Raw genomic sequence first — 24,144 nt, forward strand, 5'->3', positions numbered from 1 at the left:
TTTTTTTTCAACTTCTATGTTCCTTGATTAAACACAAGCAGGGTAATGTGTTAGCTCACTGTACTGCTGCTGCCACCTGTTGGACATTAGTCTGTATTGTAGCTTGCTTCCCCAAACATAAAAACTGTAACAAGAACAGTTTCATCTTCTTTCTATTGGTACACCCCTTTACTTATCATTTTCAAATATTGCAAATGTAGTGCAGTTTGGCATGGACAAATCAGAAAAAAATATGTGAATAATCCGTTACTATATATGTTTCTGATCTGATCTTACTCTGTCCAAATGAGGTACTGCACATTCCACGTGTATGTAATATTAAGATATCGTATGACAAAGACTTTTTATGCTTCTTTACTTCCTTCTTGAACTTAAAGAAAGTCATTGTAGCTGAGTGAACAAAGTTAGACATTACCAAATATACAAAGAAATGTTGCTTATCAGTCACATGATTACAACTAAATATCGGACAACTTTATAACAACTGTGACTCTTCGCTGTTGTATTTATACAGTGTGGATGTGTGTGTGTTGTATGTATGTGTACATATGCATATATATATATATATATATATATATATATATATATATATACTATATAAATACACATGTATATATATATATATATATATATATATATATATATATATGTATATATGTGTGTGTATATATATATATATATATATATATATATATATATATGTTTGTGTATATATATATATATATATATATATATATATATATATATATATATACTATATCTCAAGAAAAGGAAAAAAAGTAATTTAATGCAGGAAACATATGTATATATACCAGTTTTGCTTAAAGCTTCATCTGTATTTTATATATATATATATATATATATATATATATATATATATATATATAAAATACATATGTGTGTATGTGTATATAGACATATATGTTTAGAGAAAAAAATATGTGTGTGCGTATGTAATATATGTATATTTTATTTGTACACACACACACACACACACACACACACACACACACACACAAAATGTATATATATGTCAGTGTGTGTGTGTGTGTGTGTGTGTGTGTGTGTTTGTAAGTAGAGTCAGCAATAATAAAGCTAGTGTATATTTTAATGGTACCTTTCTCACCATATTAAACCAGTTAGCCTTAACCAGACAAAAAATAAATAAATAAATAAAAAAGAGTCAAAATTCAAAATTTAACCCCGTCCCTTGGCTCACAAACGTGACAAAAAAGTCAGATCTCATAAAAAAAATCACTACACTACAATCCAGGATACCCACACTGAGAATACCAAACAGTTCTCGCCCTCCATTAACAACATTTTAAATCCAGGCTGCCTAGCTCAGCTGACTTCTCTTACCACCAACTGCTCAGAACCTATTTCTAATCAGCTCAACTCACACTTCATATATTCAGTAATTTCCCTTATAAATAAAGGTCCACTTACCCTCTCCATCCTCACAAAACTATCCTCTAAAGTCCCTGTCTTCCACATCAACCCTTTTCTTGTCTCTACCAACAAAAATCTACTTCATAAGTTAAAACCCACCTCACTTCCTACTGACAGTCTTTCCCTGGAATACATTAGCATAGCCACCAACCCTTTGTCACACCCTGCCTTTATTCTCAGAAACAGATATTTCCAAGAATACCGTGTACCAATTATATATAAAAAGTCATTATTCTCTTACACTAAGGAGGAGACTCTACTGAATTTTATAATTACCAACCTATAACCATTATTTCTCCACTGTCAAAATCCTTGAAAAGTGTATACAGTCCCAACATCTGAAACACTTAATAGGTAATTATCTGTTTTCCTCTTCTATGCCCAGCACTGCCTCAGGCCACACAGCAGTGCTACCACACTTCCCCTTAACTTATCCTTTCACATCTATTTCTACAAGGACTCTGGAAACTTTGTTTCCTCTCTATTTCTTGACTTATATAAGGCTTTTAACACTGTATCCCATCAGGTGATTCTTCAGAGACCATCTTCACTAGGCCTGGACATCCCCTCCCTTCTATAGCTACTTCTCTAACAGGCCATAGGCAGTAAAATGGCAGAAAGAACAATTACCATTCTTGACTAACATGGTCAGAGTGCCAGAAGGCTCAGTCTTGTGCTGCACACTCTTTAACATTTTTATTAATGACCTCTAACCCTGCTACTAATGACACAGCTGTCTTTCAGTATGTTGATGATGTACACTGTTAACTACAGCTAAGTCTCATCCAGAACTTCAGGAAAAGACCCCAAAAGTGTTTTGGTCCATAGAAATCTGGTTGTACAATTTGCACCTCCTGATGAATGCCAAGAAAACCAAGTTATTGCTTTTCACACCACAATCTGCATTGTATATAATTATTATATTTAATAGCAGACATGTTCTTAGCTCATGGCTACCCCCCCCCCCAGTTGGTAAAGGATATAAAGAACCATGTGCAATCCCAGTGGGGTAAAAAAGTACAGACCCCTTTTTGGGATAGGTTTGGACTATACTAGTGGACAAGCTACAGAAGATTTTGGGAAGGATTTTGTTTTAAAATATGTCCCACAATCTCAGGAAATTAAGAACATAATTTTAAAGAATTGGAATATTCTGAAAGTGAACCCTGAAATGTATAAAATATTAGGGGATAACCCCAAGTTTGTTTATAAAACAGGCCTTAACCTAAAGCAAGGCTTTGAAAATAGAACGCAAATGAATGGGTCAAAGAGTTCTTTGAAGAACCGCACCACACAGTGTGGCAGATCTGGGCAATGTTCTTTTATTTCACTGTAGGACATAATAATTTAAAAAAATAGTTTAAAATCAATTGTAAGGTTTGAGGAAGGTAATTGCAATTCTAAAGGAGTTGTGTACCTTGCTGTATGTATGGGGTGTCCCACATTTTATATGGAGAAAACAGAAAGGCCCTTAAAGAAAATAATATATAAACATCTTTATCAGATAAGCAAGGGGAATTGAAATAATGTTTTATATAAACACTTCTTGTCTTGCCCCCACTTCACCAAATTTTATTTTGGTATATTAAAGAGAGTTAGGGAGTACCCTAGGGGTGGGGACTTGAGGACTAAATTAGAAGTAGCAGAAATAAAATGGCAACTAAGGCTACAAGCGTTCCATACCCCAGGTATAAATGAAAATATTTCAGTACAACCAGTGTTAACAGATAGATCTAATTTTACATAAGAACTTGTGATGTTCTTCGTGTTTCACTGTCGCAGTCAGCACACTTGGGTTATCTGCCTGCATGTAGTCCTCAGTCGGCCCGAATACCAGAGTCTTGGGATTTCTGCGTCAGATGCTGTCACCTCATCCATGACGTCAGGTCGTCAGAGGTATAAAACATGTAGCTGACGTCATTACATCAGCTTTTCTTGCCACGCAGGAGCCTGAAGCAGAAGCAATTCACAAGTGCCGGTCGGCAGCTACCTGAAATTTTAGTTTTTTGAGTTTCAAACCTGAAGTCTTCTAAAGCTAAGTACCCCATTGGGTATCCTTTTTTCTTGCTCTAACCAATGTCAGAAAAAGTTACCAATTGTCTTGCCTGTGGAAAGCAAATTCGTCACAGAGATTTTCATTCTTATTGCATCACCTGTTTAGGCGCAGACCACAACGTCCCTCGCTGTCATTTTTGTGCCTTGTTCAATGCCCGAACTATTCGTCGTTGGGCTATTTTTGTCTCTAAATTTTTTCCCTGTTGTTCTCCGTATTCCAAAATGGCATCGGTAAGCCATCCGACTATCAACCTTTTGAAAAAAGTGCAAAGATAAAGACAGAGACAGACTGCATAGGTCCAAAACTGCCGATGACGCTTCCATTAAGCTAGTCGCCAGTTCACCAGTACTTAGTGAGGCGCTTCCGCAGCCCCTGTTACCCGCTTCTACAGATTCGCAGGCCTCTACTGAGACCTATTCGGAGTCTGGTATGTCGCGAGATGCTTCTTCGACTATGGAACCTGCGGATGTCTCTACCTTGGATGGGTCCGGTGCCGCTGTGCAGACACTTGCTTCTGAGGGTGTATTCAGACCTTCCGATGTTCATATTAAACTGACTTCTTCATTAATGACTAAATCTACTGAATTTCTCAGGCCCAGAGTTCACACTACACCTAAGAAACCGATGACCAAAGCACATTCTCAAACTCCCATGCCACAGAAACAAATGCTTAGAATGGCTGAAAACCTTATTACTTTAATTAGGGGAAGCCAGCCTTCCCCCCTCTAAAAAACAAAGAATTGATTTTCCTTCTGATTCTTCAGACCATGAGTCTGATGACTCTGACCCCTGTGATCACCAGGACATACCCTTATCTACCTATGTGGACTCAGGTGCAGAGGAGTCAATTCCCTCAGCCTCCCCCTCAGAGGACCTTTCTTTTGGTGAAACCTTACATACCCTAAGAGAGCATTTCCGCTGGGAATGCCAGGACTACCCACAGTCCAAAAAGAGACTCAGGGATTTTTTTTAGACTTGCCTCAGCATATGCCTCTAGCTATTCCCCCTGTCCTGGATATTGTAGATGATGTCTTCATAGAATCCAGCATTTCCCCTGATATTTTACCACCTGCTCCTAGAAAGCCTGACAGATACTACAGAGTACCTGACCCTCACAAATTCCTCTTTAAAACTCCCACTGTGGATCCAGAGACCATTTTCCAGGGACCTAAAGGTATTAAGGCTTCTACAGCCAAAAACCCTACCCCTTCGGACAGAGATTCTAGGGCTCTAGACAGATGGGGTAAGAAGGTATATACCTCTGCAACTCTTGCCATCAGGGCTTTAAATTGCCAGTTTCACATGTTGAAGTACGGCATATTATTGATCTACCTGATCTAATTAAACAAAAAATGTTGTTGATTCCTGATTGTGCAGAAAATAAGGACTTACAAGACTTAATGCATTCTGCTAACCATGTTGGTAAACATACTTTGCAGTGTGGTTTTGATGCCTTAGAAGCATCTTGCAGGGCTGCTGTCGCTGGGTCTGTTCTGAGAAGGCATGCCTGACTGAAGGAGCAAATCTTGCCAGACCATGTCAGGGCAAAATTACTTGATGCTCCATTAAACCAAGAATGTTTGTTTGGCTCTAAAGCAGAAGAAGATCTTAAAAAGATGGAAGAAAAAGCTAAATCCATGCAAACTGTTAAAGATTTCTTACAGGTACAGCCACCTAAATTCAGTAGGCATTGGCCTTCAAAAAATTGGTCCTTTCCAGTCCCTTCCAGACCTTCTCAGCCCAAGCCCAGGGGAAACAGACCACAAAGACAACAGTCTCAGGGTATGCACAGATCTAAACAATGGAGTGCTCCTTCATCAAAAACTGGGAGTGGTAAGCCACCTCCTATGGAACAAGTTCACAATGACTTGTCCTTAACCCTTCCCAGTACTTGCATCCCTAGGAGGAAAACTCGCCCTGCATGCAAAAAACTGGGAGTATATTACCCAGGACCAATGGGTCTTACACATTGTATCCCAGGGATACAGATTCTATTTCCACTCTCTGCCATCCCCAAGCAGATTGCCAGACCTTCCTCCAAACCAGTGGACAGAGGCCCAAAAGCAAGTACTTTCTCTTCTCATTATCAGGGCTATTCAACCTGTGCCAACAGAGCAAATGGGACAGGGTTTCTACTCCAGGCTGTTCCTGGTGCCCAGGAAAGAGAACTCTTGGTGCCCTATTCTGGATCTGTCAACCCTAAACACCTTCCTGGTGGTACCAAAATTCAAAATGCTTACACTCCAGCAGCTCCTTCCTGTGCTAGCCAAGGACTCCTGGCTAGTCACATTAGATGTAAAATAAGCTTATCTGCACATCCCCATAAGGGAATCTTGCAGGAAATATCTACTTTTCAGGGCAGGCTCTATGCACTATCAGTTCTCTGCACTTCCCTTTGGCTTATCTACTGCGCCCAGGGTATTCACAAAGTGCCTGGCTCCAGCTATGCTTACTGCAGGCAGAGAAATATTCAAATTTACCCATACTTGGACGATTGCCTGATTCAGGCGAACAGTCAGGAATTACTACTTCAGCACCTGATGTTTGTAAAGAGACTCCTAACTTCTCTGGGGTATACCATCAATGAAAAGCAATCACATCTGGTACCCAGCCAAAAGATTGTATTCCTGGGAGCAAGCTGGAACACAACTTCCCAGATGGTATTCCTCACTCCAGAAAAGCAGGTTTATTTGACAACTTATTTTAAACTACTGGCCACCCAAACCCCGCTATCTGCAAGAAAAATACTGCAACCCTTAGGGTTCATGGCCTCATGGATTCTACTGATTCCATATGCAAGACTGCATATGAGGAAACTCCAATGGTGCTTAAAAAGTCCCTGGTGTCAACATTCCCAGGACTTGGAAGCAGTGATTCCTATCATTCCTTGCCTAAGGACAGAGTTCCTTTGGTGGGCAGAGGCTTGCAACCACAACAAGGGACTCCCTTTCTCACAACACCCTGCCGTCCAAACTCTGACAACAGATACATCAGACTATGCATGGGGGGCTCACATGGCAGACAAATGCATTCAAGGCAAATGGAGCCCAGGACAAATTCACCTGCATATCAATCAAAAATAAATGTTAGCTGTACAGAATGCATTGGCAGCCTTCAAATACCTTATCCTGCCAGGACAACTCCTGATAAAGACAGACAACACCACAGTTATGTGGTACATAAACAAGGAGGGGGGAACTCATTCCTACCCACTCTGCAGGTTAGCCATGACACTGTGGAACACAGCCTTAAGCAACCAAGAGCACCTGCAAGCTCAATACCTGCCAGGCAAACAAAATTCACTGGCAGACGACTTAAGCAGAAATCTAATGGACCCACACGAGTGGAAACTGGAACCAAACTCATTCAAACTTCTAATGCACAGGTGGGGGACACCAGAGGTGGACCTCTTTGCATCCCCCCGAAACCATCAACTAAACAAATTGTGCACCAGAATTCCCCATGGCCAAGCTTGGAAAATGGATGCCCTATCCTTCACATGGGAAAACATGGGAAAACCTCTCAACCTATGCCTTTCCCCCTCAGCCCCTCCTTCCAAAGGTACTCCTCAAGATCAGACAGCACAGACCAAGGACAATCCTTATTGCACCAGACTGGCACCACTCCTACTCAGTATGACAGCAGTGCCACCCTAGCACCTACAGCAGACCCCCTCTCTGCTGTCCCAGCAGGAGGGACAGATTTTGCATCCTCTGCTGCAAACCCTAAACCTGGCATCCTGGTTTATTCCCTGAATACATCACCAGCAACCCTCAGCAAACAGAAGCTGGATGTTATCCTTGAGGTCAGGAGGCCCAGTACTAGGAAATCCTATTCAGAAAAGTGGAATAGATGCTGTTCTTGGAGCCAGTCTCAAGGGAAGGACACAGCCGTGCCCTCCTTGCCTCAAATCCTAGCTTACCTAGCAGAACTGCTCCACAAAGGCCGCTCCTTCTCATCAATTAAGATTTATGCATCTACCAACTCAGCTCATTACAATACTGAGCCACCCATCTTCTCTCACCCTCTGATCAAACAGTTCCTGAGAGGAGCTAACAATTTAAGACCCCCAAGGAGAACTCCCACTCCTGCCTGGGACCTTAATTTTGTAGTAGAGAAGCTCACACTTCCCCGTTTTGAGCCTGCTGCTACAGCAGAGTTAAAATTCCTCTCTTGGAAAACAGCCTTACTGCTAGCCATCACTTCAGCAAGAAGAGTATCTGAGTTACAAGCCCTTATGGCTGTGGAACCCTTCATTATCTTCCATGCGGACAGGGTTTCCCTCAGGACTAACCCATCTTTTATGCCCATGGTGGTATCCAGTGTGGCTTTAAACCAATCCATCCATTTGCCAACCTTTTTTCCTAATCCTCAGAATAAAGGGCAAAGGATCCTAGACTCCTTGGACATGCACAGACAGCTCAGGTTCTACTTTGACAGGACTAAACCTTTCAGAAAATCTGACCAGCTGCTGGTCAGCTTTGCTACAGGGGCAGAGGGCAAGGCCATTTCGAAACAAACCATTTCTAAATGGATAGCACATTGCATCCATTTCTGCTACAAACACCATGGAAAACCTATCCCACAGGGGATCAGGCCTCTTTCCACTAGGGCTACCACAACCCCTACAGCTTTTCTCAGGGGAGTCCCTGCCAGGGACATCCTGGAAGCTGCAACCTGGAGTTCTGTGCACACCTTCACCAAGCATTACCACTTACCTATCGTTTCCAAATCCAGAGCTGGATTTGCCACAGCAGTCTTACAAGGCCTGCTAGCCAGCCCTACTACTTCTTGACTGCCTCCACCCTTCCTCAGCTTTGGGAATCAATGCAAGTGTGATGACTACAACAGTGAAACATGAAGAACATAGTATAGTTGTGTACACTTAACCATAAATGTAGATGTTCGAGTTTATTCACTGTTGCAGTCCTGGTTACCCGCCCTCCAGCCCCCTGTCTTTCTATACTTTCTACCTATCCTCTTTTTTTGGCCATATCTTATGGAAATGGTATTTACTTTTTACTGGAGGTGTTCCACGCCATTTGATTGCTTCCTATTTTGGGGGCTCCTGACATCCGGGGCAAGAAAAACTGATATAATGATGTCAGCTGCATGTTTTATACCCCTGACGACCTGACGTCATGGATGAGGTGACATCATCCGATGCAGAAATCCCAAGGCTCTGGTATTCGGGCTGACTGAGGGCTACCTGCAGGCAGATAACCCAAGTGTGATGACTGCAACAGTGAAAACACTTGAACATCTACATTTATGGTAAGTGTACACAACTGTGCTTTTTAAATAACAGTATTTTCTAAAACAATTTTCACAATTTCCCATATTTTCTCTTTTTTTTATATATTTATATGGTGTGCTGGATTTTGGCTCTGTATCCTTAAGAGTATTTAATGATGTCATCAATTGTGTTAATTGAATTTTCATTTGTAGTATATTAAAAGGGTTTTATTTGTTTGAAATGGTGAATTCTGAAGAAGTCCTATGTGAACAGGATGAAAGCACTCAATTCTGTTGATTTTAATAAATTATTATGTTTTAAAATCTGAGTGGTAGACTCCAAGCGGTATTATTTTTTTGGTTTTGGTTACTTACCCTGGCTAGACTACCTTTTCCTGTACACACATACATTACCCCACAATACATCAACAAAACAAATTCTCATAGGGTCAAAGGTAAGCATTAGGCTAACTGCCTTTATGGGCCATTTTAAGCCTAGCCAGTTTCCTTTTTGGTGCTTGAATTAACCTATCCCCATTTGGATAGAGATTGGCCTTACCCATCTCATGGTTGAGTATTACCCCAATGAGAATAACTGTGATTGTGCCATAGATAAGGAGATAAGGCATTTAGGAAATTCCTTTGTCCATTATTAGTAGAGTGGCAATCATGAATTACATTTTCTGTTTCCCATCCATAGATTCAAGTTGCTCTTGAATGTGGACAGTGATGAACTTTGCTTTATGTGGATGGGTATCTGTTCCAGAGCAGTGGTATCCTCTGTGAGATATACCTATCCCTCCTGTTTTGTTTATGTTGCAGAAGAGGTTTAGATCCCTAGACCTTGAATTTCTGATACCATTTTTACTTGCTGATATGCAGTAAATACATCAGTATTGGATTGGAGGATGTATTTTATGCCAGACACAGGTCCCCTCTTAGCAAGCTATAGGATACACAGTATAGTGACAGGGCTTTGAGTCAGTCCATGTAGGACATGCTGCTTAGGGCTTGTATCCTTTTAGTAAGGTATCTCTGTGGGCATTCTAGTTGTTGCATGTGTCTGGACAGATATATGCCAAAGGGGGCATTATACTCAATGACTGGTCTGATGAGGGATGAGTAAAGGAGGACAAAGGCATCCCTAAGTCTAGACACAATCCCTTTGTTTATAAGCTGTGCAGTATAGAAGGACTTTCTTACAGTAATGGACACATGTTGGTCAAAAGTTAGGTCGCTGTCCACATAAGATCCTAAATCCTAAACATCTGGGTCAACTCTTACGGTTGTGTTGTCAATGTGGTAGTTCCCTGGAGTAGATTACTTTCTTAAGTATACAATAATGCATTTTTGTAATTTAATTTCAGTCCATGATTTTGGTACCAGTTATTTATTTGTGACAAACCTTCCTGCAGGATGGCTAAGTCCTTTGGGGATTTAGTGACTGCTCCTAGCTTGCAGTCATCTGCAGGCTTTGTCAGCCAGAGCCCTCTGGTATTATTTTTTATTTCAGAACAGGAGATGACAAACAGAACAGGTCTCAGAACAGAACCCTGGGGGGACTCCATTGGTGACTGGTCTCTTTGTGGAGGTGACTTCCCCTATTTGATTTTCTGCATCCTATCTGTCAGCCAGTTGGCAATCCATTGGGTGATATTGAGGTTTATTCCCAGTTTATTTCGCTTTTTCTACTATGCCTGACTAGGGAACTGTGTCAAAAGTTTGGCCAGGTCAAGGCATGCACTGCTTACTCCTTTGCCTTCATCCATTGCTTTGGTGACATTTTCAAAAAACTCATCAGGTTGAGTAAGTATGACCTCCTCTTGATGAATCCAAACTGAGGCAGGTCCAGTGTTTGGACGTTCCCTAAATCCTGATTGATTAGTTCCATGGTAAGTCTTTCCATGGCTGTGAATATGAGGCTGGTCAGACTTATGGTTCTGTGATTGCCTGGGTCTGTGGAAGGTCCTCCCTTATGCAGGGGAATGACTGCAGCTGTTGTCCATTTGCTTTGTACAAAACCTGCATGGAGGCTAAGACTGAACGGTGTTGTTAGGGGTGTGGATAAATCGTGCTTCATGCTATTAAAGATGCATCCAGGGATATTGTCAGGACCCATCGTGCATTGTATAGCTTCTAATTGCACTTTTAGAACTCGGTCTTGTGTAATAGCTGGAGGCGAGTCAGTTTCAGGTATATCTTGATGTATATTCTCATTATATTTCTCCTGCTATCTTTTACCCCTTTTTCCTTACTGCCACTTTTAATGTATCAGTTCACCCCCATGACAATTTTGTTTCTCACTGGTAATATCCCAGCTCATACCCACTCCCATCTACATCTACCCCAACTTCACTACAATTTCCTTTATATATGTATTAGTTATCAAACATACATACTACCTGCATAACCCTCACCTCCGTTCTGCTTTCTACATATCTCTCATTTCTCCTGTCTCATATTTCTACTACCCATAAATGTAAAATTGTGAATTATTTTCTTAACCTGACTGTGTGTGCCAATTTCCCATGTACGACTACATGATGATTCTACATTTTACTGGCTGTAGATTTTTTCTAGTATAGCTTTCTTTCTGTTATTGTATGCCCATATTGTAACTGCAAGCTTTACATTTTCCTCTGTTGGATAAAACTGACTATGTTTGAGTTTTTCTTCCTGGGCCTCCACTATAAAGGGGGCTACCACAGCCCGACTGGGCCACCTTTGTCAACAAAAGCAATAAATAAAATAAATAAATAAGCAAGTATTCATTTGTGTGCATAGGTTTTGCTGAAGAAAATGTTTTTGTTTTTGATCATTTAACACTTCATTGCTTCACGCTGATATTATCATCACTGTTTTTTCTCTCCTCTACTTTCATGATTGGGACAGAGTTTCCTAATATGCTCAGGACAGCATCACTGAAGCCTTGCTGGGTCTTCTCAGTGATTTGTATAGTGCAGTAGAAGGCACAATTTTCATACTAATAGACTCCTTCATCCAGAGCTGAGGTTTCAACACACTAGACATTTGATTTAGGGAAAAATCGCCCTGACACTATCTCTTTGTGTGATGCTGGAATCTTTCATCGATCATGGATGGAGCACATCAACAGTTGTCTCTGCTTCTTGGAATATGATTCCGGGCATCAGATATTCTCTGAGTGTAAATCTTAACTTCCATCTCTGCATGAGCATTGGCTTGGTTATTCAGCCTTCTATATGCATTGATAAAGTTATGTATTCATATCTGGCTGTTGTTCTGGTTATACATCCATCTATAGCTATTGGTATAGTTATCCATCTTCTGAAGGCACTAGTCTGGCCATTCATCCATCTACAGGCCTTCAATTGGTGGTCCATCCTTCTGTGAGTATTGGTGTAGGCATCCATCCATTTGTCTTCGGGTACTTACCTGCTCATTCATCCACCTATAGGTGCCAGTCTGGAAGTCTCATCTCAGTAGATTCAGTATGGACCTCACATTTTGCTTTATCAGTGACATTGCTAATATTGCTTTACTAACTATCCTACTGTATTTGAAATTAATTTGCTGCTAAATTTGAACTTCATTTGTCATTTATGATTATGCTTGGTCATTTTTGTTTCCTTTCAGAGTGACTATTATCATAATGACCTTGAAGCAACCATGGTGGGCTTCATTTTGCTCAGAATTCCATGAGTTATAATGATGCCACTTCATAATATAAAGCTTCTGATGTCACCACGTTTTTACTGCCCCACAGGCTTATTCAGAGTTAGCTTTCTATTTCTCTCATATACTTAACCCGTTCGTTTTATCCACTACTCTGGGTTTGAAAAAATACTTCAAAATGTTTATGATGTTCTTTGTTTCCTTAACATGGCAAATATGTCACATTTACCCTCCATCTGTCTATCCTCTTAAGCTATTCTGTATGTCATTGGCCTTATCTCTATGTGTCTTGTATACCTGCATCATGTCTCCCCTCTTTTGCATGTCCCGGCTAAGAAAACATTTATGTTGTATCACTTCTACTTGCACCCCATGTCATCTATTTCATTTATTACTTTGGTAACATTTCTTTGTACCTTATCAACAATTTTGAAATTCCTTTCCCTGTATACACATTAGAATGGAACAGAGTATTCTTGCTAGGGCCTGTCTACTAATCAGTGAAGAAGTAATATAATCTCTCTGTTCCTGGAGTCTGTTCTGCTAAACATATAGCCCAAAGTCTCATTCTTCATAGGTTCATAGATTGTTATTATAAGGCAGAGCATTTGTAGCCTAGCCACTGCAATTCTCTGTACTTGTTACCCATTACCTTGAGGATTTGTAGGGTGAGACCAGGAATGTACTTATGGCTATACACCATTCATCCAGCTTGCCTTTGAAAAGGGTTAGGAAGATAATTGCTTTGATATGAATGGGGATTATGTTCCTGAGTAGAGGAATTCTTTGAGTGAAATATCTGTAATGCCTGTAGGTTCAGGTTATCTTATGGAAAGGTTAAGGTCTTTAGTACAGGTTTCCATTGTGTTACTGGGTTTTCTGAAGCTTTAGGAAGTTCATTTGAGGCCTTCATATCTAGGCAGAGATCACTCCTAAGGTATCTGTAAAAGAGAGATAAAGCTCTAAGGCATTGTGCATAAGGAATGAAACTAAGACCCTTGTTTTATTTATTTATTTTTTTGTGAGGAAACATTAGGGTCTTTCAAGTTGGATCATAGGTCTGGACAGGTGCATGCCAAAGGGAGCACTGTATTCAATTATGGACATAATAAGAGAGGATTAAAGAAGTATGATAACATCCTGGGATATAGAGAAGATTCCTTTAGTAGTCATCTGGGTTAAATATGAGAATGTTCTAACATCCGTCTGTGTCCCTGCTGGACAGGGGCTTGGAGTGCTGACGTCTAAACATGGGCTAAACTCTTGGCTAGGCTTATAAAGGTCTCAGGGCCAATAGCCTAGTAACTTCTTATGATCCTATGAACCATGGCTACATGATGGTCAGAGAAGAGCTCATTGTCAAAAAATGTACCCAGCTCTCTGACAACTATGTCTAATTAGAGGAAAGCACTATAAATGTGGCAGAAACAGGGATGATCCTGTTTGCCAGAAGATACAATACTATACTTTTTGGTATTTAGCTTGAGACCATGATCACTGCACCATTTGTTTGGCAATTTATTCCTTGCACTGGAATCTGAGAATTCCTAGATAAATTGATGTTGGTTCCATGTTTATAGTCATCAGCAAGCTTAGTCAGCCAAAGGCCATTGAAATCAGGTTTGACATCAGAGAAGTAAATAACAAACAGCAATGATTTCTGTACCAAGCCCTCGGAGGGGAGGGGGGGGGGCACTGCTGCTTGCAAGCTTTTTCAAAGAGAGTGTGCTCCCAATCTTAATTTGCTGGGGTCTGTCTGTGAGCTAGTTTCCCATACACTGGTTAACATAAGATTTCACATTCAGTTTGATAATTTTATGTATAATGCCTGAGTGAGGAATGGCATCAAAAGCTTTATATTTTTGCATGCAAAGAGGCTTGAATACAAGAAAGAGAGGTTGGTATCAATTTGTAAGCCTTGCATGTTTCATACCTTCAGTGATAGATTGATGGTAAAATGTGTTTGTGTGTGTGTGTGTGTGTGTGTGTGTGTGTGTGTGTGTGTGTGTGTGTGTGTGTGTGTGTGTGTGTGTGTGTCATAGGAGAACGAGGACTGTGACAATCCAGCTCAAAGGTCTCACAGGAAAGGCCAGTGTGGGGATTTCAGGATAAGTATTTATTTTATTTTATTTTACATTTGTTAACCGGGCTAGTCTGGCTGGATACATGTCCATTTTCAGCAGAGGCCCGAGGAGAAAAGCTCCACTATCAGACTAAGACAATACATTTCAGAAAACATTTCTAAAATCAATTTTAAAAAATGTACAGAGACAATATACAGTTTGCCTGGACTAATCTGAGTAGGTAACAAACAGAGTTCAGATTAAGTGGCTAAGGAGATAAGCTCCGGCATCAAAATACAAAGTTGAGTTAAGAGGCATCACTAGTAAATCAAAATCAAAAATCAAAAGTAGTATGTTATCGGCAGTATTAACTGTGAAATACACCATTGTTTCACTGTTCTAACCTACAACAGCATGGCCCATAAGCACAGCTTTGGAAAAGTGTACTGAGTCATGCACATGCCCCACTGTGCATGTCATCAGGAATGAATTCCACACATTTTTTAATATAACTCCTGTTATTTTCCCCTAGTCTGCTATGACTGCTGCCTTCACAGTGCACAGCTTGTGATCAGAGCACTTTCCCCACATGACACATATGAGTCTGGGAGGCACACTGTTTTAGAACATACCTCTCAACCTCTTAGTTCAGGAATTCTGGGCAAAGCCAAATATAATGCGTGGACAGAAACCCAAAATCAGGTACATATTTTAATTTGTTAATAGGTAGTTACTAGGCTTGCAGTCCAGGATATCACTGAGGAGCCTAACCCAATTTTCAGTTGCCCCAAAACACTGTCTGAGTAAATGACTTCCTCAAAGTAACACAGTAGGCAAATGAGGGCTGAGTGAATTAACTCTGTGACACTGGTCACACCCATAATCCTCTATGCCAGCTGCCAACAGCCAGACTAAATATTGTTCTTATAAACGTAGGCATTTGATAGAATAACAGGTTTCACATTAGCATTCATTTTCTGAAGGATATAAATTCTGAAACTCAAATAGTTGTTGGTCATTATTTACTGACTTCAATTTTCAGTCATCTGCCAGAAGCCTACACATTTTATGTGGAGCAGACCAAAAATATGAGGCAAAAGTCTGGACATTCTGTAAAATCCTGGACATTTGTGAGTTTTTTCTAGAATGGTAACAACAGAGTCGTACACATTTTACTGTTTGGTGCATTGAATGAGACTGTTTGCATCAATCTCATGGCAATTTCCATACAGTTCCAAGACATTTGCTGCTGTCTGTCCATTTCCGCCAGGACTATCACTCATGTGATTTCTAGTGCCTTGTATACTGAGTGTGCTCTACTCCACTTGTATTGTCAGCTTTCCATGCATGACTATGTGATGGTCTGGACCTTAAGGATGAGTGTGCATCAGCTTACATATATCAGAATTGTAAGCACTGACCTTCCATGTGTGCATATGTCATTTGTGACATCCTTCCATGGATAGAATTGTAAGAGCTCTCTGATCATCTGACTCTTCCCATCTTCCTTCCTTGAGCAAGAGTAACTTTATACTTTGCAGTGCATTGGTACTGCAGTTTCAGTAATTCCACACTGTGCTTGTTTGATACTGTTATTCATCTCAAGTTTCTGTGTTAAATCTGCATAACTTTCAAAATTAATCAGTTCCAAAAAAAAAAAACATACATCTTAGTGCAAATGTACACATGTAATATATACAATCCAAGCTGAACTTTTTTCTGGAATTCTTCCTCAGTATTGGTGAGTTGTTATTTTATTTCAGAGAATACATATTTTCTTTGACTTTTCCCATTGTTCTATTCAAAATACTTCAACAGTTCTAGAGTAATTGCAAAATGTGTTACTATATGAAAATCACCAGACAGACATATATTTCCAGTTTAGTCAGTATGTTATGAAACTCAGAAAGCCGATCAATAACAGACAACTCACACAACTATTTTTATGTATTTATTTAACATTTGCTTACTGGAAAGTACAACTGGGGAACAGTGCCCATTTTCAGTGGAGGTCTTGGGAGAAAAGCTCCAGAGAATATACAATTAATTTTGAATACAACCAAAAGATAATCATTAATTTTGAATATAAACAAAAATGTATACATCAAATACAAAGTCAGTGTCACATTCAGAATTACAAAATATTCTATAATACAAGGATAAAAGTAAAATTAAAACATAAAGTTTGCAATCACATGGAAATAGAAGGTGTTTTGACATTTCATAGATAGAAGCAATAGTAACCTATTTAGTATAAATCAAGCATGAGATTTTAGGTGGGTTTAATATCTGGTTTTGTTGACCAGATCACATACGTACGTTTACAACAATATAAACCAAAAGCTGCTACAGTGAATTGGTATGAGTGGACTAAAAATACAAATATAAGTAAAAGAGAAAGAGGAAGGAGAAAATATGTAGTTTAGTTCATGGAAACATATAGTGAGGGAATAGAGAATAAGGAAAGGAGGGTAGTATGATAAGATGGGGGAGAAGTGTGTATGGTAAAGGGTATTAGGGTGGAGAAGTAAGGGATGAAAGAAGGACATATGTATGAGTTTAAATTCGTGTGCAGGATAAACTTGGATGATTGGTAGATTGGGGTGTACGTAGGTAGGAAGATTAGGAATTTAGCCTGGGGTGGATCATGAGCAAATCCAGTTGCTAGTCAGATAGTCCTTAAGTAGTTTCTTGAAGTGAGTTAGGTTAACAGTAGTTAAGATAGGCTGTGGAATAGCATTCCAGATTTTGGAAATATAGTTGGAGTAAAGTTCTTGCACAGTTCTGCAATGCACTCAGTAGTAGCCTTGGATGTCAGTGCATTTTACTTGGTAAGAAAGCAGACGTTCAGTGTAAGAACTTAAATATAACATTATGTACTCTGCAGACCACTTATTCATTTATAATACCTAGATGTATAGTGATGTAGTGCCTTTTGCTTTCATGTTTCACGTTCTTCTGATTTTATTTAGTGTACCTTCTTTGTTTTTAGTATAGCAACCTTACCTTAATGCCTGTAAACACTTAAGTTTTTTCTAACTTTATATGTTGTTGTTGTTTGCAGGGAAACCATTTCCCAGATCCTTCGAGTCACTGGTTCAGAAGTTCTTCAGGCATCTTTTTCACATTTTGGCACACATCTACTCTGCTCACACGCAGGAGATCATAGCTCTTGAGCTGCATTCACATCTGAACACACTCTATGTGCATCTTATTTTGTTCTGCAAAGAGTTTGAACTGCTGAATACCAAAGATACAGCTATAGCGGAACATTTAACCAAGCATATGCTGTAGGACTTAACAGCAGCCAAACTTAAGTAAAATGCAAAGGACTGATAATTATTTATTTATTTGCAATTTAAATAAAAATATTCAGGTTTTCACAGTTTACTTAAATTAACAAAGTTAATGACCTCTGTTTTTCATATAATAAAATACAACTAGAAAATGGTGATTTATGATCAGCATCACACAGTTTCTCCTCCTCCTGTAATTTTTATCTAATTTAGGGGATGAGGAAGTAAGACATAGCTTCTAAGGTCATTTAATGTTCTATGTACATGTCCGTGTGTGTGTGTATATGTATGTGTGTGTGTGTGTGTGTGTGTGTGTGTGTGTGTGTGTGTGTGTGTGTGTGTGTGTGTGTGTGTGTATATGTGTGAAAGTAGGGGTTATGAACTTCTACTCTATCTTTGGTTGCTAATAGAACCTCACAGTGTATACTCACAGACCTCAGATGTAGGTTACTGAAAGAAATGAGCTGAGCTCAGAAGTGGGTTACTGGAAGAGGTGGGAATATGTTTGTGACTGATTATACCGGAAGACACTGTGAGAAAAATTTTCAGAAGTTTAGGTTTGTTCCTCCTATTACTTCACATGTAAACTATTAGGAAGGTGCCTTCTAGGATGGTCAAACACCAAAGGGCTGGGCTTGCAGGATAGGGAGGTGGTCTTTAAGGTGCTAAGCCCCACCAGTTTAACAAAGTGGGTTTTGAACCTCATTACAACTTCATCAGCAGCCCAATTATTTCAGTGGCATTATATACATGGTATAATGTCAGTGTATGCTCTGTTAATAAAGACCATTGTGGGAAAAATATTGAGTAGAGACTTTTAGTTTAGCAATAAAGACTACCAAGTGAATTACACTGATAATAATGGCAGTAAAGATGGGGCCACACAGGTTCATGGCATAGCTGCTTTGTGTTCTTCCTTTTTTGACCCCTAAATCAACTCCTTCTTGGCATTAAGGACACAAACACTAAGAGATGCAGATGGCTAATGTCATGCAAATCTTTGCTCCATATGGCGCCCAATAAGCTTGGAATGTATGATATGAGGTAAACCATATGTGTATGTGTTACATGCTCTCTTCCTTTCTCTTAGTAAATACTGACAATTAAACTCCCATGGTGCACAGCTTTCAATAGTAATTGGTTCCATAACAAATTACATACTGTGGTGCAAATTCATGCATGTGAACTTGTTGCATGCAACACTAGTTTCCTGGTAAGATGTGGAAAAAGAGAAGAAGGTATTGTTTGCATTTGCAGTTTCATTAAAAAAATGTAATTCTAAGTAGAAGCATATTGGATTTTCTGGACAGCAACACATGAACCTTGACAGCAAGCACCATGGCATCAGTGACTCAGATGTATTTAAATAATGCTTTATTAGATTTGAAAAAGCAATAATTAATTTATAAGCTACCAATAGATGCATTTGTAATTTCACCTTTTATACTTTTGTATGATTTATAAAGTTGTTACTTTTAACAATACAGTTGTTCTGCGTCTGATTACACTGTAGAATTTTAAGATGCAACAATGCTTCTGATCTGAACAACAGAACACCTATTGTAAGTATGTGTACATATCTACACACAGAGAGAGCATTAACAGAAAATAATTTTGCCCATTCAGTGTGACCATTTGCTTGTACTTGTCTGTCCCTTCAGTTTATAGCAACATCTAGAGTATTCAGTCTGTAGCACTCCTAATATCATTTTCTATGTACAGTTCCATTCAGAACAATCCTATTAATTTTTAGATTTGTAGAGAGCATGATTCAAGCATCATGTACTCTCTTTGTAAAGAAGACAAGTGCTTCTCCCCATTATCAAATTATTCCTTCATCCAGTTTAGTTTTACATTCTTAAGTTCGTTTTTAGTCTCTTTTTCCAAAAGGTGGTGTATATACACACACACACAAACACATGAACTCATGCATGCACATACAGAATGCATGAATTCTTGTGTGCATTAAATAAAATATATTTTACTGTAGGTTTAGGGAACAAGTTTTACAGTTGTTGCAAGAATACATTAAGTTCTCTAATCCTAAAGTATAAAATATTTCATTTATTACACAAACTAGATCCCATTATTTTCCACTTGTCCATTGTTCCTGTTTTTTTTTGTTTGTTTGAATTACTGTTTACATTTATTTCAGGAGGGCCATGGTACTTACATAACTAGTTTCCACAGAGTGTTATAAATGAATTGTGCCATAGCTGATTCATACCTCTCAACCTCTTAGAGCAAGAAATCTGGACAAAACCGTACGTAATGGGGGACAAAGGCTCAAAAATAGGGACATTTTTCAAATATTGTACTTACAAACTAAGAAAGTTGATAGAATAACAAGTTTTACTTTGACATGAATTTTTTAACAGCATGAAGTTTGAAACTCAAATGTCTGTCACTATTTTCTGACTTCAACCTTTAATGACTTGCCAATAATTTGCCAGAAAAACACAATTTTATGAAAAATGGACCAAAAATATGAAGCACAAATCTGAACATTCAGCAAAAATCTAAACAGCTGAGTGGTATGAGCTTTCTGTTGAAGCTGTTGGTTACTTTTTAATCTGTTTTTGTAATATTAATATGGAGTACTACACTTTGGGTTTAGATTGTTACCTGGTATGATTTTCGTGCATTTAAATAGTTAAAACTGGGTTCATTTTTTTAATATTGTGATGTGTGACCAGTGAGAAAGTAGAAACAGTGTCCTAAGATGTGTGTTTTGTAACCACTTTCAGGTATGTATTCCATCTGCTGTGAGATTCAGACAAATATGAAAGTGTACTGCATAGCATGAAAGGCTAGCTCATAAGCACTACAAATATACATCCTATATGTTGTAGGTAATGGAATCTTCCAGGTGCCTACCTGTGGTCTGCATTTTTATGTGTATATGTGTGTATATGTACATATGTGTATATGTGTATATATGTATATATATATATATATATATATATATATATATATATAGCGTTTATATTATGCTGTCGAAAACTCAAACTGTCGACAGTGTAATAATCGACACGAAAATGTCGAAACCCCTGAACATCGAACACACACACACACACACAAAAAACACCCAAACACAACACAAATTGCTCTATGCAGGGGGCAAGCCCCCCTGCACCCCCCACACCTCCCGCTACTTAAATATTCCAACATCAAGATCACACTACATTGCAGTAAACGGAAATCTCTCCTTATGGAGATTTCTATTTACACACACAATGACTTTTGCTTTCGACATTTTGGTGCCAACAATGTCAGCTTCGTTATTGTCAGCCTTCGACAGGGTGAAGTAGACCCTATATATATATACATTTTGAAAATATCTAGTTTTATTTCCAGTGGTAAATTTAAGTAGGCAGTATATTCTTGGGAGGACTGTGTGCTTTGCATTTTGTGTGGTTAATGTGTGAAATTACCTTTTTTTACACTGAAGTGAATGGAAAATGCAGGCTCTGGCCATGTTTTTTTTCTTTTAAACTAAATATAATTTTGAACTGGAGAAACACATGAAAAATCAAGTGGCTCCACTTGCTTTTTTTGTGTTTCTCCAGCTTATTTGCTCAGTTGCACAATTTGAGACTTTTGGTACAGTTTTTGGATTGTTAAATATAATTTTGGTTTTGGTGGTTGTTTCAGGTGAGCTAGGATGTTTTGGGATTGTGTACGTACAGTGTGTGAGCTTTTGCATTAGTTGCATTGAGCAATGCAAATATGGCAGACTTAGGGGAATCATAATAGCTGTAATGACATACCAAGAATGCATATAAGTTTATTTACACAATCTACCAGATATATTTTCAAATTCTTGAACTTTGATGACAAAGAAAAATATTAAGCATGGTTGAAAAAGATTAGGAATTCATACTTCAAGAATGTCAAGCCAAAATTACTATGATTTCTGTGCAGAGGTTATGGTAGGAAAGAACAACCTCTGCAGGGACATTAGCTGTGCTATAGAAATAATCTGCATATAAACAACATCTACCCAATGACTCTGTTTATGAAATGGAAAAACACATGCCACCAGTTTTACTCTGAATCTGCCATGGCCTTTCTACAAAGTACTGTCTCAAGTTGTGCTTATAATAATGCCTTGGTAAACAGCATTATCCCATCCCAAATGACCAGTAGTTGAATAGCGGCACAGACACTGGAGGGACTGAGTGGGACAGTGAGTGAGTGAGTGACTAGGTAGTGCCAGTTCATCCTCCTAGAGGGTAAGATAGAGAGGCAGATTGGTTCATTGCTTTGGTGACACCTGCAGAAATGCGTGTGTATTGCAGGTAGCATGAACAACCCAGTGTGCCCCCACTGTAAGTGGTGTGCTGCTTGGTCAGGATGTTGAGCATGCACAGAAGAGCTCACGTACTTCATGTGGCAGATGTAGCACAGCTTGCAGGCAGTTAAGGAGATGGAGATAAGACAGTCAGCAAAATCTGCACACTGGGCCACTCCCTAACACCCAACTTTTATCTCCATCGGAAACAAATAGGCAAGAGGGCTGTCACTCTGTGAGGAATGAATGGCTCATTTGGGTGCAGCAAGAGGAATCATTGGCCCAATCCTGTAGACAAAAAAGTGCTATTGCAACTTCTGTATGACCATGACATGATTTAAGTCTGAAGATGTGTCGTCCCTCCAAGACAGAGGATATAGCTATTCTGTACTGTCTCTTTTGGAGCACAGTCATTTGCACTATTCTTTCTTATGCTTGATTTTACTAAAAATGGTATAAAATGGCTCAACTTATCCCTACCTACTCTCAGTGATGATGTCTTTATAAGCGTATGCCTACTACCTACTACTCTACTACCTCAAGATAAAACCTCTAGAGCATGAAGATTAGACCCTTGGTTTTAGATTATCCCTAGTCCCAATGGAAGATGAGGACCACATAATCCTAACACACAGAAGCCATGCACACATTTTTTTCAGTGGGATACTTGCAGACTTGAACTACAAGACTGCTATTCAGCAACCAAAGCAGTAATGTATAGCAAAAATGCCATGTGGCTCAAAGCCCTGGAAGTCAAAGTTACAGAAACCTTTGATTTTTTTTGTATGGATTGCTGTTGCACTAATCATAACTGCAGGGATCAGTGGTGTAAACAGAAGCATGCCTTCCATCCAGACTTTCCGAGAAGTGCACCCCAGCTGGACTGACCTTACCTTCCCAAAATGTTGCTCTGTTCCCATTATAAAAGTGATAGTATTTTTTTGTTCAAGGTAGCTAGAACCAAAGTCATCAAGAGTCTACACCCTGGAGAGAGGCTGGAGAAGGGCAGAGAGAGCCTTCCATAACCAGCCCATCACATTCAGTTAAGAAAAAAAAATGTTTCTCTCTCTCTCTGACTGTCACAGAGGAATTTGAACAAGGGCCTGTGTTTGGATGAGCATGTTGAGCATGAGTGTAGTTACCAGATGTACAAGCCATCTCTTGGATGCCCATGTAGGAAAGATGAGATAGAGGGGGAAATCCTTCTGTAGCAGTAATCCTACTCAAACAGTTACTATATTGGTAAATTCCTTACAGTAGTATACTGTGTTCCTCATATGGATCACTATTGCAGTAATAATCACTGTTACTGTCATTGTCACTGTAGGTATTGTTCCCAAGGATTACTGTATGGAAGGTTGGTTGGTGTCCAGAGGAGGTCTGGAGAAGCCCCTCCAGGATCCATGTGAATATCTACTTTATGGCAAGTTCTTTACACTACTGAAATTTGTCTACATCAACATTTAATTCAAAAATACATTCAATGTCCTTAATTACTACAAGGTGAAAATAGAACTGACTACCCTGATAAAAGAAATCTCACACTGTTATATATTCAAAAGGTTGCCACTCAATCCTCAACTTTGCAAAATGGATCTGGCCATTTTCTGACCTGCAGGCTAAAAATTATGGGATTATAGTACCTATTATCAAACTAAGAGACAAGTATAGCAGGCCGTAAACAGAGCCTTTGATAACTTTTACACCCAGGTATAAGTCCTCAGTGTCATCAGCAGAGGATCAATAACAAATATGAACTACATTTTGAATACATTATACCTCCCACAACTGGATAATAAAACATTGAACCTTCGCCTGCTTGTCACACTAGAGGTGAAGAGGTACTTTAAAAGGCACCAAATGGGAAAGCTTTGGATTATTTGGTGAAAAGGAGCAGTGTACAAATTGTTGAAAGAACAGACTATAGCTTTTCTGGCAAAACTTTTCTGAGCCATGCAGGATAAGGATGACTCCCCCAGACTCCACGAAAGTCTGTTTAACTATTATCCCAGACACCAGCAATTATCCTATTTCTAGCAATAAGTATCACTCCGTATCATTAATAAATGTAGAAGCTAAGCTTCAGGGAAAAAA

General features: G+C 39.2%; 1 protein-coding gene across 2 annotated transcripts in view; it reads left to right on the top strand.

Annotated features, from left to right (window-relative positions):
* LOC122811480 (MOB kinase activator 2-like) overlaps window positions 1-19,240 on the top strand; it is a 326,857-nt gene extending 307,617 nt beyond the window's left edge. For both annotated transcript variants that reach the window (XM_044083344.1, XM_044083343.1), the window contains exon 6: window positions 17,525-19,240. In XM_044083344.1, the coding sequence (XP_043939279.1) occupies window positions 17,525-17,754 (230 nt within the window). In that variant the 3' untranslated portion in view covers window positions 17,755-19,240. The remainder of the gene's footprint in view (window positions 1-17,524) is intronic.
* The last annotated feature ends 4,904 nt before the right edge of the window (window positions 19,241-24,144 follow it).

Source organism: Protopterus annectens, chromosome 9.part0 (genome assembly GCF_019279795.1).
Source record: "Protopterus annectens isolate FY-2018-M chromosome 9.part0, PAN1.0, whole genome shotgun sequence".
In the NCBI taxonomy this organism is placed as follows: domain Eukaryota; kingdom Metazoa; phylum Chordata; order Ceratodontiformes; family Protopteridae; genus Protopterus; species Protopterus annectens.